Source organism: Cryptomeria japonica, chromosome 4 (genome assembly GCF_030272615.1).
Source record: "Cryptomeria japonica chromosome 4, Sugi_1.0, whole genome shotgun sequence".
Classification (NCBI taxonomy): domain Eukaryota; kingdom Viridiplantae; phylum Streptophyta; class Pinopsida; order Cupressales; family Cupressaceae; genus Cryptomeria; species Cryptomeria japonica.
The window spans coordinates 344,657,625-344,671,820 of record NC_081408.1 but is presented as its reverse complement, the minus strand read 5'-3'; the positions used below and the strand labels follow the sequence as shown (position 1 = coordinate 344,671,820).

The 14,196-nt window shown below is 36.4% G+C and overlaps 1 protein-coding gene across 1 annotated transcript in view; it reads left to right on the top strand.

The window, feature by feature from the left end:
* The window catches only part of LOC131063618 (glutathione reductase, cytosolic), a 186,736-nt gene that overhangs the window by 20,364 nt on the left and 152,176 nt on the right, over nucleotides 1-14,196 (top strand). Inside the window, exon 4 of the mRNA XM_057997498.1 lies at nucleotides 6,417-6,486. Within this exon, the coding sequence (XP_057853481.1) occupies nucleotides 6,417-6,486 (70 nt within the window). The remainder of the gene's footprint in view (nucleotides 1-6,416; nucleotides 6,487-14,196) is intronic.

Here is a 14,196-nt window from a genome sequence, read left to right as displayed (position 1 = left end):
CTGCAATATGTATGACAGCCATACTTAATTTCATATATATTCATGATACAGAAATTAGTATACTTATAGTCTAAATCATGTTATTACTGTCAGTATTTAAGAAGATGGGAATGAGATGTTCCAAAGAGGGGCAGTCTAAATCCAAGCAATAGGTGAAGTCCCAAGATAGGGTGGGGATCAGCGACCCATAAGCCTTGAGGGTATAAACCCAAGATAGGTAAGGGCTTGGATCTGTAAACTTTGAGGGAACCTATTGTATTTGGTCTCTAAGCGCTTTGGTAACATGCATAGACCATTCTCCCTTAAAACTGAAATGGCAGGGTTTGATATCTATATTAAAAACTATGAATAATGAAATTAATCATCTATTGAGGAAAATAAATAAGAACTTTTGTTAATAACTAATTGAAGAATATCAATCAATTTTAGTATATTGAAATAGATCAAGTAGGGGACATTACAGTCGTAATCCTAGTTGTCTCCATTGTCGGTTAGGGACAAATTCCTTAGCTTTTGTTTAGGATGTGCATGGACTTCCTCCTCTGCAACATGATGGAGTAGAAAGAGTGAAGGAGCAAGTTAGAGGCTCTTTTATTCTTGTTGGTTCCATATGATCGGTCAATGAGGTCAAGCTACAAGTATTCTAGAGCAAATACTTGCTAGTAGCATTTAGGTATAAATACTAGTCTTTGGTGGTCATCGAGGTCAATGTCAAGTACCTTGAAGGTGGAAGGCATGAGATTGGAGAGGAGGAATTGTGAGGATCATTGGTGCCATGGTGTACTTAAATGAAAAATATGGCATGCACAATATTTGTGCTTGGGGCCCAATCCACCATAAACAAAGGATCACTAAAAGGTTGAACACTAGTAAGTTTTGCCCATTAGTTCCCAAAATTATCATCTTTCTAATGTAGGAGGGAAGATGGGTAAGATGAATACTAAAAATTATTAGTCTTAGATGATCTCAAGTTTCTGTTAGATTCCTTCTACAATTTTTGTTACAAATTTGTGAATAGGATACTAGCTTGTCTTTGTGTCGTGGATGCTTTACAAAACATTGTTTGGTCTTTTTATGACTTTGTCATTGTTCATATTCAATATCTTTGGGTGTCTTGGGATGAGGGTGAAAATTCCCTTGGAGCATTCTGTTTTACTTCCTAGGCTAGGAGATTATGTAGTGTCCAATCTATATGCTATTTTGTCAACTACAATGATAGGTGTTTTGGGACTCAATCTTGTAGTGCAAAAACTTTGCTTGAGTCCTTTTTAGTTTTTGTGTCTTGATTTATTTTGACCCATTATTATAATAGATTTGAGACATGTTGAGTGGATCCCTATGTATCGAAATTGCTAAAAATCCCAAAATACCGTGTTTGATGTTTTTTGGTCATCTATCCTCAAGTTTGGTAAGTTGTCAAACTTGCATGCTTGTAGGGTTTCCCTATCCGTCATACCTTTTATGTCCCACCCACTGATTTTACATCCATTTTTTGGAGTTGGCACCTCATTATTTCTTTTACCTATGTACTCTTTTAAGCATTTTCTCGAAACCTTACCGTCCAATAATTACCTTTATATTACTAGTGGGGTTATTAAATTGGGCTTCTCCCCAAAATGTTACTAGGTACGAGGTTTTTTGAACCTTGATTAGTGACATCCCAAGGTTCATTTCATTCATCACGCTTATCCATTTAGTCATCCCTCATGCAGCATGACTTTCTCCTAATCCCCAATTTTCGACACCTCAAAGCCATGTGATTGCTAGAAAAGGAATAGATGCACTAGAAAGGTATTGAAAGCTATTAGGAATCTCATTTCATTTCTTGAAGATTTTTTTTCTGTGGTTTTGGTGCAATATAAATTCGATTTTCAACAACAGAGGCCAATAAGTGGTTATGGTTTCATCTAATGGTTGTTTTTACCTTGCACTTATTGATGATCATTCCAAATGACCAATTTTGTGTCTTGATTCACAATGAAGGTCAAAGTAAATGCCATAGCCATGGTGGAATCATTGCAATAGTCAAATTTGCATGCTAATTACAACAATAAAGGTAGAAATTACTCAAAAACCCAAAAGTCATTTCGAAAGCTTTGGAATATCAAATCAAATCAAGGGGTGCCCAAAAATCATTTTTATGTATGCATGTTTAGTTTTGAAGGGCGCTAATGATAATGGTGGTCCATACTATTTAATGAGGTTGTTGGGTTTTTGTAGACTATTTTCTTCATGACATTCACTATTTATGTTTTTAGTGAATTTCTTGCTTTGTCTATGATCTGACATGCTAGATTTGAAGGCTTTATTAATGAAAAGGGATTTGCAAAGTGGTAATGTGTCCTCTTGCACCCCCCACACATATTACAACATTTTGCAAGCAATTTTCCTACATTTTGGATTAGGATTGAGAGATGCAATTTGGGTACAATTGGATTTTTGTGTCATTAATGTTTTTCATCATCTTGAGGCTCCCACAATTGTTGGATGCTATGAGATGAAGATTCTATAAAAAGTAGTCAATTCTCAATATAATGGGTTGGTTGTTGAATCAATCTTAAACTCTAGTTATGTCTACAAGTCGTTCTAGGGTTTCAAATGTTGAATGTTGTCATTGTAAATGAACAAATGTATCTTGTAGAGTGTAGAAAGGGTCTACAAATGCACACCTCTCTAATGGTATGTCTCCATGATGGTTTTAAGTTATTCAGAAGATTACATAGTCACAACTATTTAATTCCTCTCACTACATTTGTTGGTGTGAATAAAACTAGGGTTGGTGTGTGTAACAACACCCAAAGTATTGTAAATGATTTGTAATAACCATTCCTTTGTTTCATGTGGGTCATTGTAATGGATTATTAAGTATGTCCATTGTATGAAATGTAATATGTGATTTGTATATAAATGCGTATCTAATTTTGATGATACTCTACCTAACTACGCCTCTTTCCTTTTTGTTTTTACGAATTAGTAGTCGAGTGAAACAAACATTGGACTTTATTGGTTTAAGATCAATTATTTCAATTTAGACAATATCTCTTTTTGAATTAGATTAGGTTTTAAGCATGCTGTTGTTTTTCATTATCATAAACTAGGGAATCATTGTGATAAAACAAAAAACTGTACATCACCAAAGTACTTGAATACGCATGTGTGCACCTTGCTATTGTGTAACATATAATAAATGAAACTATCTTAAGGGATCAAAACTATTGTTAATTATAGGTGCATACACAAAAAAATGTATATGAGCAAGGTCAACCCATCATCAAAAATCAATAATAGATTGACGATCAAAGTTAGGCATGGAAGCAACTATAGTTTTAGGAATGCATTGTTCTTTCCATTGCATTAATGGAACGAGCCTTCAAATAGGCAACATGGAAGAAACTTTCCCCAAGCTATTTGGTTGGGAAGTAGATCTCTTTTTCAGTTGGGTCACAAACTCACACAACAACCAATAGATAGGACATAGTGAGTCGAGTTCATCTTTTGATTTTGATGACCCGCCTGATCAACTATCTAGAGGTCCTTTGCAACTAGTTACATTTGACCTAGTGACAAAAATTGGGGTCGAAGGTATCGTTGGGTATGGTTGTTGTTTGTTTGATTTATTGTTACATTTTAATTGATGTAAAAAGCCTGATAAAGTGAGCTTTGGGAACACCCTCCCAAGTTTAAGTTGAGCCCAAAGAGTAGGAGAGTTTACTCACTCATTGTAGGGCTTCAACCATCTTCGATCTAATGACGAGCCCTTGTTTTACTTTCTTGATGACACTCCTCGGCCTTGAAGGTGTAACAATTGTACGATTTTGGATCTGCTGTTCTAGGATCTAATAAAGTTGAGCTGAGAGGGAGCCTCTAGTGGAAGGCAAGACATTTAGGCAACTTTTTGGGTGGGGTCAATGAGATTTACCTGAATTTGGGCATTTCACCACTAGTTTGGTATTTGGATTAGTTGAAGGCACTAGTTTCAACTAGCTCCAGGCATGGATGGGCAAAGTGGGTACACATGGGGCCAAGAACCAAATTTCTAAAACATGTTTGGATAGCATTGCATCCTCAAAACCTTCAAATTTCAATGACAAATTGTTTTTTGTGCATGTTTTTTCATGAAAATTCATCAAAATGATTAACTAAATCTGATTTTCTTAGTGTGCTCTTGTTGTTGGTCTCATTTCAAGCTAGGTTTGTCTTTCATGAGTTGAATGGGAAGTTTACCAATGATATTATGCAAGGAAGAGCAACCATTTTGTAAGTGAGCAAAACTTGAATAGGTCCGACCTGCTTTTAAAGGGGTGAAGGTAAAGAGGCTGTTCTGTTTCTTTCTAAAATCAGAAGAAAACAAGCACTTTTCATATACTTTTGTTGTGCTCATACCTAAGGGTGAAAAGGGAGGTAGCTGGTTTTCATTTTGCAAATCCCCCAAAGGATACTATATAGTGTTTATAACTGTATATTCTGTCTATAGCTTAGTGGCTAGGTAGTTTAGATCTTAGGGATTTCCCCTTATAATTTGAACAGAGGTTTTACCACACATATTGTTTGAGTTGTCTTGAAAGAGACAAATTAAAATGCTAAGAAATCAAATTGAGGTCTTCACTATTTTCAAGTTTTGGCGTTAGTAGAAAGCACAGTTTCTTAAAGGATTTGGGCTTCCATGGATGATAGTGAACTCTCTGTGGTTTTTGGCAGTGGTTGAAAGTCCCTTTTCATAGAGTCTCTATGCTTTGATGGATGAGAGGGTTAAAAACATTGATGAAACTGCTAGTGAGGAGGGATGTAGTGTTGGGAGATGATGCATCTACTTGGAGCGCTGGGTGAGAAGCAACATGCCCACTAGTAGTTGTATTTTTGTCTTTGCTTCTGTTTAATTTTTTTTGTTAGAAGACAAGGAGCAGATCTTTATTGGTGCCATTTTTTCTTTCCTCTTACTTTTTAGTACTCCTTTAAATATCTAGATGTATAGTATAGAGCAAATTAGAATGCTGCACTGAAGAGCTAGGACCATATCTCTCACTAAGAACAAATCCAGAGTGGGAATGATGTTGGAAGCGCACCACTTAGTCATGGCAATAGATTCTGATACTATTCCTTACTCATTCAGTCAATTATCTTGTTCCCATAGGGCTCATCATGCCCCATCATAAAGATGTGATTAAAGAATTTGGCATTAGCTGGAATAATACAGTTCCTGTTCATATGTGGATTGGAAATGAAGACCATAAATAAACACAAAAAACTCACTACTAAAACACCTTCAGTTCTTGAAAATGCATATTCTAAGCAACATTCAGAAGGTAAGAGGCAACAAAGAGAGTACTCGGATACAGAGCTCCAAGGGAATCACGATGATCAGGTTTTCTTCCTGATGATAAAAATTTTCATACAAGTGCATGAAATCAATGTGGCCACTCCAATAAACCACTAAAATTTGATTTGGATGCAACACTGTCTTCTGATCGATATAGCATTATTTGGCTGCTAAAAGCCTTAGTTAATCACCTACTAGGTATGCACAACAGTTGTAATAGTCTTGATTGGCCAAATGTCACCATTAAACTCCATGAAAATAGGATTGAAACTATTAGGCTTAGATGATTCAGGACAGGTTGATGACACTTTGTTTTGACCAGTGTTTGGTGGAATGATAAACTTGACCAAATCTTTCTTATGTGGTTGTTTTGTATCCAGAATTTTGAATACTTAACTTTAATAGGATACACAGGTTCCGATTGGGGTGGATAATTATATTTAGAGACCCATTTAACGTTATGCTTTATTTTTGCCTTAAATATTGGCAAATTCCTTGAATTAGCATAAACGACCAAACTTGCTACTCATCAATTTAAATTGATTCTAAAGCAGCCGTGGATGTTACTTGTGAAGGAATTTGGATTAGGAGAGTCTTAATTGATCTTCTTGCCATGGATAGATGCAATACCAATTATTCTCAACAAATTAGGTGTGATTAAGCTGGTAGAAAAAACTAATTTTACACGCTTGTACAAATTAAATTGAAATACATCAGAACTTTGCTAGTGAGAAGTGCAGTCCATAGGCAACTGGATTAGATTGACATGTTATTTATACATCACTTTCGTTGAAATGCTGCCTCAAGAAGAATTCACTTCATTCATGCTAATTTTGTATGATTTGATTTTGGCAGATATGTGCTACAAAAAATGAGGAATATCAGACAATGATCCGGCTGTAAATTGTTAAAATCTATTTACTTAAATTGGAAAAGAAGGATAAAATTATCCTGACGATTTCCTGGTTTTGATTGATCTTATTTTATGCTATTCATGCATTGAATTCTGATATGGTCTCCACGTCATATTAATCTTCCATAGCTTTGCTGAGTTGGTATCACTTTGTATTGTTCTTATTTTATTTTATTGATAACACAGGTGCGTTATTCGTGGCTGTGTCCCAAAGAAAATTTTGGTCTATGGTGCATCTTTTAGTTCTGAATTTGAGGTTAGTTCTCTGTTTACTTGTGTTTTTTGCTTGGTGTTTTTGAAGTCAGTTCTCAATTTGTGATTTCTTCATCATGGCATCTCAAGCTAATTCCCATTATTAAATATAAGGCATTTTTTAGTTGTAATCCTGCATAATTTTGTAATAAGCAGTACTTAGATGAAACACGCACACAAATCTTTTGTTGATGAAAGTCTGTCATGTAATAGTAAGAAAGAACTGTTACTCTGCTTTTAAAACTTTTCCGAATAATATTTGCATATCTTTTCTTGATATAATCTTTATGGAATAGGGGAAATACCTATCCTGCACATGCCAAGGAAAAAGTAAGGATGCATCATTAAGCAACATAAGTGAGTTGATGTTGTTGAATAATACCATGCAGTTAAATTTATAAACTTATCTTACAGATCTGCACTTTGAACACAACCTACAGGCCATAATTTAAATTGTGTATGAATTTTCAACATTCGAAATATTTTGAGTGCTTTTTAGGAATATCTACTATATATACCTGCAAATAGAATGACTCTTCAAACTTAAATCTGAAATTTGACTGTTTTGATGGGTTGCCAGAGGAAGACTGGCAGGGGGATGAAGAGGAAATTGCTATTGTTACAGATATGTGCATAATTGGTTATGTAGACACTTAATTTTGGTCAAGCCATTAATTTTCATCATGCGTCCTGGGACAATAATAAATTAATTATTTGCTTCTTATTCTAATATTTCATCTCAATAATTAAATAAATCCAATTTATTTGATTAAGTAACTCTTAAATATGACAGTAAATTAATAAATTTAATTTATTAATTTATCATATTTATTTTCTCACATGCAGATAATTAATAAATTTTATTTATTAATTATCCCATATTTATCTTTTCAACCTGCCAATTTGGAAAAATATGAGGATAATCAATTTATTTATTTGTTAAATCCCCATATTATCTTCCTTGATTTGATTCCGGATTTCTTCCGCTTTTTCTTTGTCTCCTAATGGAAACTCTGTTATGTGTTTGATCCTAGCTGCTGATTCTTCTTGTCTCCAGATTAATTTTGTCCGTTGATTCAAAATCCTCTTTTTTATAAATTGAGCTCTCATTGCTCATTTTCGACAACCACATTTCAAGTAACCTTATGTTGGGATTTCTATCCCATAATCGACTTTCTTTTCATTTGCATTTGTGTTTGTAGGTGAGATCCACATCCAATTTGAAGGTGAAAGAAGAACAATGGAATCACATGGAGGAGATTTTGCATTTTGGTTTGCATTTAGCTTATTTTGAATCTTGTCTTCATGCTCTCATTGATTGAATTAGGAGTATTATTCATAACTTGTTAGTTTTTGTGGTTAACTAATTTATGTTATGAATCCTTTTCTCAAATTCCTAGTTATAGGTTATGATCCCCACAAATTTCTTGAGCACTTATTCCAGCGTTTTAGTTGCTTTGATGACCACTCATTTGCAATATACCTACATGTAAATTTTTACCTTACTAATTTTGTTTGGTGATTCTACACCTTAGGAGTAAACCATGGCAATGGGTTATGTGGTTTTGCAAGGAGATGATCCTTGGGGCGCCAAAGCCAAAGACAACTATATATGATCAAGGCTGACTATTCTTGGAAGAGCAACATGGAGCCTTGATTTTTGTGTTGATTGAGCCTACTAAAATGGATTTCCATGTCTCAAATATCTTAAAGAAAATGCATAATATATCATAAGTAATGGGTGATTACATAGTGTAGTTAAACAATATGTTGGCTTTGAAACAGTGAAACTTGAGGACACATCGCACCCCCAAAAAAATCCTTGTGTTTTTGGAACGGGGACATTTTTGGGATGTAGGAACTTGGGGGGAACATCCACCTGCCACACCACCACCTTCGTAGAACATTTGGGGGACTCCTAGGAGTCCCCAGACCATCTTCAGGATGCTCAGGAATCTCCTGTGACCCCCAGTCGAAAAGTCCAAGTGAAAACCAAAAGGGTGATAATGACATTCATAATGAAGGTTTGTGAGATTTTGGAAGCCTTATTTGTGCATGTTGGTAAGAGCTCTCCCCCTCAACCCTGTTGGGGGCTCTACCACTTGAACCCCACTAGGGGCGCTTCCCCTTTATCCTGAACCTCCACCCTATTATGTTGCAAACACACATGCCCCATTGAAAATGGGGACCCCCACTTTTTCACTTGCTAGATTAGCATTTTGTCTTAGCTTGGCAATAGTTAGTCTTTAACCTTTGTTTGTGAGAAGGGTTTTTATCTTGTCAGTTCGAGAAAGAGTGTGTTGATTTGTCCTTGAAGTGACTTAGAATGCAAAAGTTCGTCCTTAGGGTGTGATCAACTTACGAATAGGTGTCGAGAATGAGGATTGGTGGTGGAATTGTGAGAAATGTCAAGCTTGTCCAAATTGCTAAAAGTTGTCAATGTTGCAAAATGGTGTCAAAATTGTTAGAATTGCAAGAAATGTTGCAAGTATGAAATTTGAAAAATGATCCTAAGTATGGGAAAATAATGAGAATTCAATGTGTTGATAAGGAAAATTTCTTGTCTAAGTCAGATTTTCCGACCTTGATAAGAAGGGAAAATAAGGAAATTCCTTATTTTGTGAAAATCCATGGACAAAAATATAAAATTCAAAGGCTAACTCTCGTGGGTTTGCAAAATTAAAGTTGATTTTTCTTTACAAATCCACAAATTTCACTTAAAATTTCCTCACAGAGCATTTTGTCCATGTTAAGGTGATTTTAGAGCTTCATGTTCCTTAAGAACTTCATCCTAGAACTCAATTATCCTTGCACTACCCATTTTAGTGCTTCACGTTCCTTAAGAACTTCATCCTAGAACTCAATTATCATTGCACTACCCATTTTAGCGCTCATCACTCCTTACCATTTGGAATTCCATGACACTGTGAGTTTAGCGCTACATGTTCCAAGACACCATGTCTCTAGCGCTTGGGTGCCCTTCACTCACCCTCCCTAGTGCCTTGATATCTTAGATCATCCTTTGCAATTGTACTTTGGATAGCTTTGTCTCCATGTTAGTGTACTCAGTTCAGAATTATGGGTCCCATAGGACCTATAATTTGTAACTATATGTCCTATGGATTTCAAGGCAACCTCATTTAGCACCCACCTATCCAAGGAACTCAAGCTTTAGCGCTCTCCTTTGTCCTTAATTCCCCCTTAATGCCGACAAGGTAGATTTTAATTCTAGGTCTGCCCTCATAAAGGAAATTCAAAGCCTTAAAAAAATAAGACACATCATTTTTCCAAGTTGGCCTAATTAGAAAGAGTTCAAATTTCTAAATTATAAAATATTAATGCCTAGGTCGGCTAGATTAAGGAGGTGTTTGTTTCAATCATTAGAATCCTATAAATGAGAGGTTCTGATTTATTTCAAAACATCAAGTTCAATTCATCCTAAAGCGAATGAGGAGCAGAGCTAGGCAAACTTTAGGAGCAGACAACCACAAGCAAATTTCATCGGATTTCAAAAGCTAATTTCATCCTTAACTTGGAGCGATCTGATTCTCAGATCAGCAACAAATTTTTGATGGACATTGAAGGCAAGTTATCCAGCAGTAGTGCGATTTTTTGAGGCAAGCATTAGTGCGAATTGTGCAAACCCAATTCAGATTTTCAGATCAGACCTAGGAGTCAGATTTTGAGCCAATGGGAGAGTGAGCTAGCTTACATTGGTGCGAATTTCACCAGCTTTCATCACCTTGCAGAGCGAATTCCAAATCAGATATGATTGAAGGTGAATTTTCCAACCAAGGCAGAGTTAGGGCATCCTGATTTGGAGCGAATCTTGTCTACAGTGTAATGCCCCCTTCTCAGTTCTAGACTCATGGATGGAGTCTTAGCCTATTTTCGAAACCCGCAGGCTAACTAGAGACTAAATTAGGGTTTTTGTCTTCAGGAAGGTTTTCAGAGGTGTTTGTAGGAATTCTATAGTTTGCTCTCTAGATTCTTTCTGGTTTTTTCATGAGCTTCAGGATGGTATAACATGCATTCCAATCAGAGAAGATTTCTGAATTTACTATTTTTAGTAAATTGCGACAGGCTGGCGACTGTTTGCTTTATAGGGTTTTCCTGGGTTTTTTGAGAGCTCCAACATGGTTTGACATGCAAATTCTTCGGAGATGATTTCCGGACTTACTATTTTTAGTAAGTCATGACTGCTGCTCAGAATGTGATGAAAATGACTTTTGGCACACTTACTATTTTTAGTAGTATGCTATTTATAGTAAGTACTATTTTTAGTAGTGTTATTTTTGGCAGGGGTTCTGCAACTCAGCTCTGCGGCTATGTCTGGCAATGTTATTTTTGGCAGGATCCTGTGTTTGAAATCAGATGACTATTTTCTGCAATGCAGTTCAGTACCTTGGCCTCAACTCATTTTGGCAGTATTTAGTTTTTTGGAAGCAAAAGTATTTTTTAATACTTTATTATTCTCCATGGCCTAGGCATAATTTGTGTTGGGACTTCAAGTGGTCGCCATGGTGTTTTTAATTAAATTATAGCTTAGGGCAAGTTGGACGATTTTCTACGTAAGATTGCCTAAGTTATATTATTATTTATAAGTCATTGTTGAGCGCTTACTTTACACATTATTGGCAATTTTAATAAGGTGACTTTGCTATGATCTTGGACGACTTAGAGAAGGGAAATATTATTTTTATCCTTAGTCTATTTGGTGAAATGTTCCACCTTCATATTGAGACGCCAAAGTACAATTTCATCAATATTATTTTATGAGTTATATTTATCAAAAATGGCGATTTATGGTGAATGTGAGTTGGGCAAACTTGTGTAAAGGAAATAAAATAAAATGCAACGCCTAATGAAGGTGAAATGTAATGGCATTTGGTTTGGGCGCATTTGGAGAGCATTTGATTTTGAACTTGGCTGGCAAAAAGTTATAAATACAGGTCTTGGGCTCTCATTTTGGTATCCATGAAGAAAATATAACGAAGTGTTGCCGAATTTTACATTGAAGCTTCAGGGAAAACATACCTCCTAGCATTTGCTGGATTTCTTGCTTGAAAGATAGCAACTAATCGAGCTTGAGACCTCTCTTCATTCAGGAGAGCAGATTGAAGGACAAAGATGCAGATTTGTGTTTCATTTTCAGAAGTGTGGAGTGTTTTCTGAGTTTTTCATGTTGCTGGTTCATGTGTGCTGAAGGTGTTTTATGCTTGTGGCTCCCTATGTACTTGACGTGTGGTTCTGGGTATCGGCTCCATCTCTTCCAATACCTTGGGCGATAAAGTTCACCATTTTGTGGATCTTGAAACATTGATTTGGATTTTATGTAGCAAGTCGAACTTCCCAGCAGGGCCGTCCCCTTTCCTTGGCTGCCTCGGGTTGCGTGCAGATTGTTTGTGGTGTTCGGGGTGCAGGTTTGAGGTTCTATTTGTGTTGTCAATGCTATATCTTTCATTTGCTTCTGTTTTTGTGCGATTCGGAGTTGATTTGGAGAAGTTATGAGCAATTTGGTGTGTCCGTAGCTTGCTGGTCTGTGTGTTTCTTGATGCGTGTTAGTGATTTTCAGAATTGCAAAGTTGTGTTTAAGGAGAGTTTTTGGGTATGAGTAGTTAATGGCTGTTGGAGAGTGATTTCCTATTGTTGCTACAACTGTAGAACTTGTTATCATCACTTGATTCTTCATTCTATATGTTTTGTAATGCTGGTAGTAGTACTAACAACAATTTCTTGATCTCTCCTAGTCCCACTGTATAAGTGGAGGAGGTTGGCCTTGCCGCCTAGATTGGACAGTGAATTTAGTACTTTGTAATCCATGTTTGCATTGTAAAGCTGATTAGTAGTACTAACAACTATATTTTGTATTGTTGTTCTTTGGCCCATTGCATAAGTGGAAGAGGCTGGCTTGCCGCCTTCTTATCTATTGTAACACTGTCCTCACGCTGAATAAGCAGTTGAGTTGATTGTAATGTTGTCCTTCCACCGAATAAGTCATGGAGTTGATAGTGAATTTCATTTCTAGTCCTCCCGCTGCATAAGCGGTAGAGTGATTGTTCTTCAGTTTCTTGTATCATCCTTGGCTGGTTTACTGCCAAGTGATCTTCAATATTCTCCATATCCTGCTGAAAAGTGGAAGGGTCTGGCTTGCCGCCCAAATATTGTAAGCGGTTTTCAATTTGCATCTAACGATCCCCTATGCATTGTATGCTCTCACCCTCCTAGATTGGGCTCTAGGTGATCAAAAGGTGTTAGGGTTACTTTCCGCAAGATTTGAGATTTTAGTTATAACCCTAACAGGTGTTTGTATTGCTTGCAAATCTGAAAAATAATTGAAAAAAATTAAGGGGAATATTACATACAGTTTGACTGGATTTCAAATCAACATCATTTCTAGAGCTAGAGAATTATTTCCAAATTTGAAAGGGGTTTTAAGAAAACCTGATTGATGAAGTGTTGATGTTGTTTTCATTTATGAGATAAGAATGTGTAGGATTGAGTTTTATTTTATTTTCACATTCTTCTTGATTCATAATGCTTCCTCTTTCAGGTTTGATGCATGGGTGAAAGGGTGAAATGGGGACTCAATCATATGGAGGAGTCAAGGTGTTCAAGTTCAAGAAGGCAGATACATTGAAAGACTCACCAATGCAAAGACAAGATCCACACATTGAAGGCAAGGAAGATGGGGGACACAACAAGGTAATGCAAGGAAATGGATGGAGATGAAAGATAAGCTCAAGAACTTCAAGGAAAATGACAAAAAGGAAGACTTACAACACCAAAATCTACACTTCATCAAGACATCCAAGGAGTGATTGCAAGTATCAAGTCATGCAAGGGGACGAGTTGGATTATTTACAAAGAAGAATTCTTATTGACCTTGGATTTCCTTTGGAAATCCAAGATCAAGGTCAAGGGTATCCGAAACATGAAGAAGATGATGGTGAAACACGGACAATATCAAAGCATGTTTCACTTTCAACAATAACAAGAGGTCAAGCTCCAAATAGTGCAGGACAAGGTAGTCACAATACCAAGGAATTGCAACTACTAGGACTCCATAATATGAAGTCAAGAACTACACCAAGAAAAGTCAAGTTCAAGACATGATGATGATGAAGGCAAGATAAAATTCAAGACATAAATTTTTTTCAAGATTCCCAAATTAAAGAATAAAATTCAAAACATCACAGGAAGAGGCATTCCCAAGCATGGAGATGTGAAGATGAAACTTGATCAAGATGATGCAATTTGGGAATATGAACCATCACAATCACTCAAGAGGTTTGATAATGTTGAGTATCAAGAGATATTGATAAGGATGTAATGTCTTCTTTGTGATGATCTACAAGGAGTACAAGCTGAGGTGGCACCTATTTATCATCGACTAATTAGGAGATGCTAGGTTGATATACCCAAGTTCAATGTAACTGACTCATCAACAACTATGTTGGCATTTTGGCATTAAGTTGTCATTGATGTCAACCGGCATGATGGATATTCACATGAGTGTGAGAAGAAAGAATGAAGGCTTACCGGTAAGGTATAAACCGGTCTGAAGGATGGCTGCTGGTTTATGATGAAGAGGCAGAATGTTGAAGTTGTCTCAACCCACTGGAGGTGAAGATGTGTTACCGGTATAGTATGCTCTACCGGTTAACAGAAGAAGAAAGTTCTACCGGCAAAGGGATGTACCGGTATGAGCGTG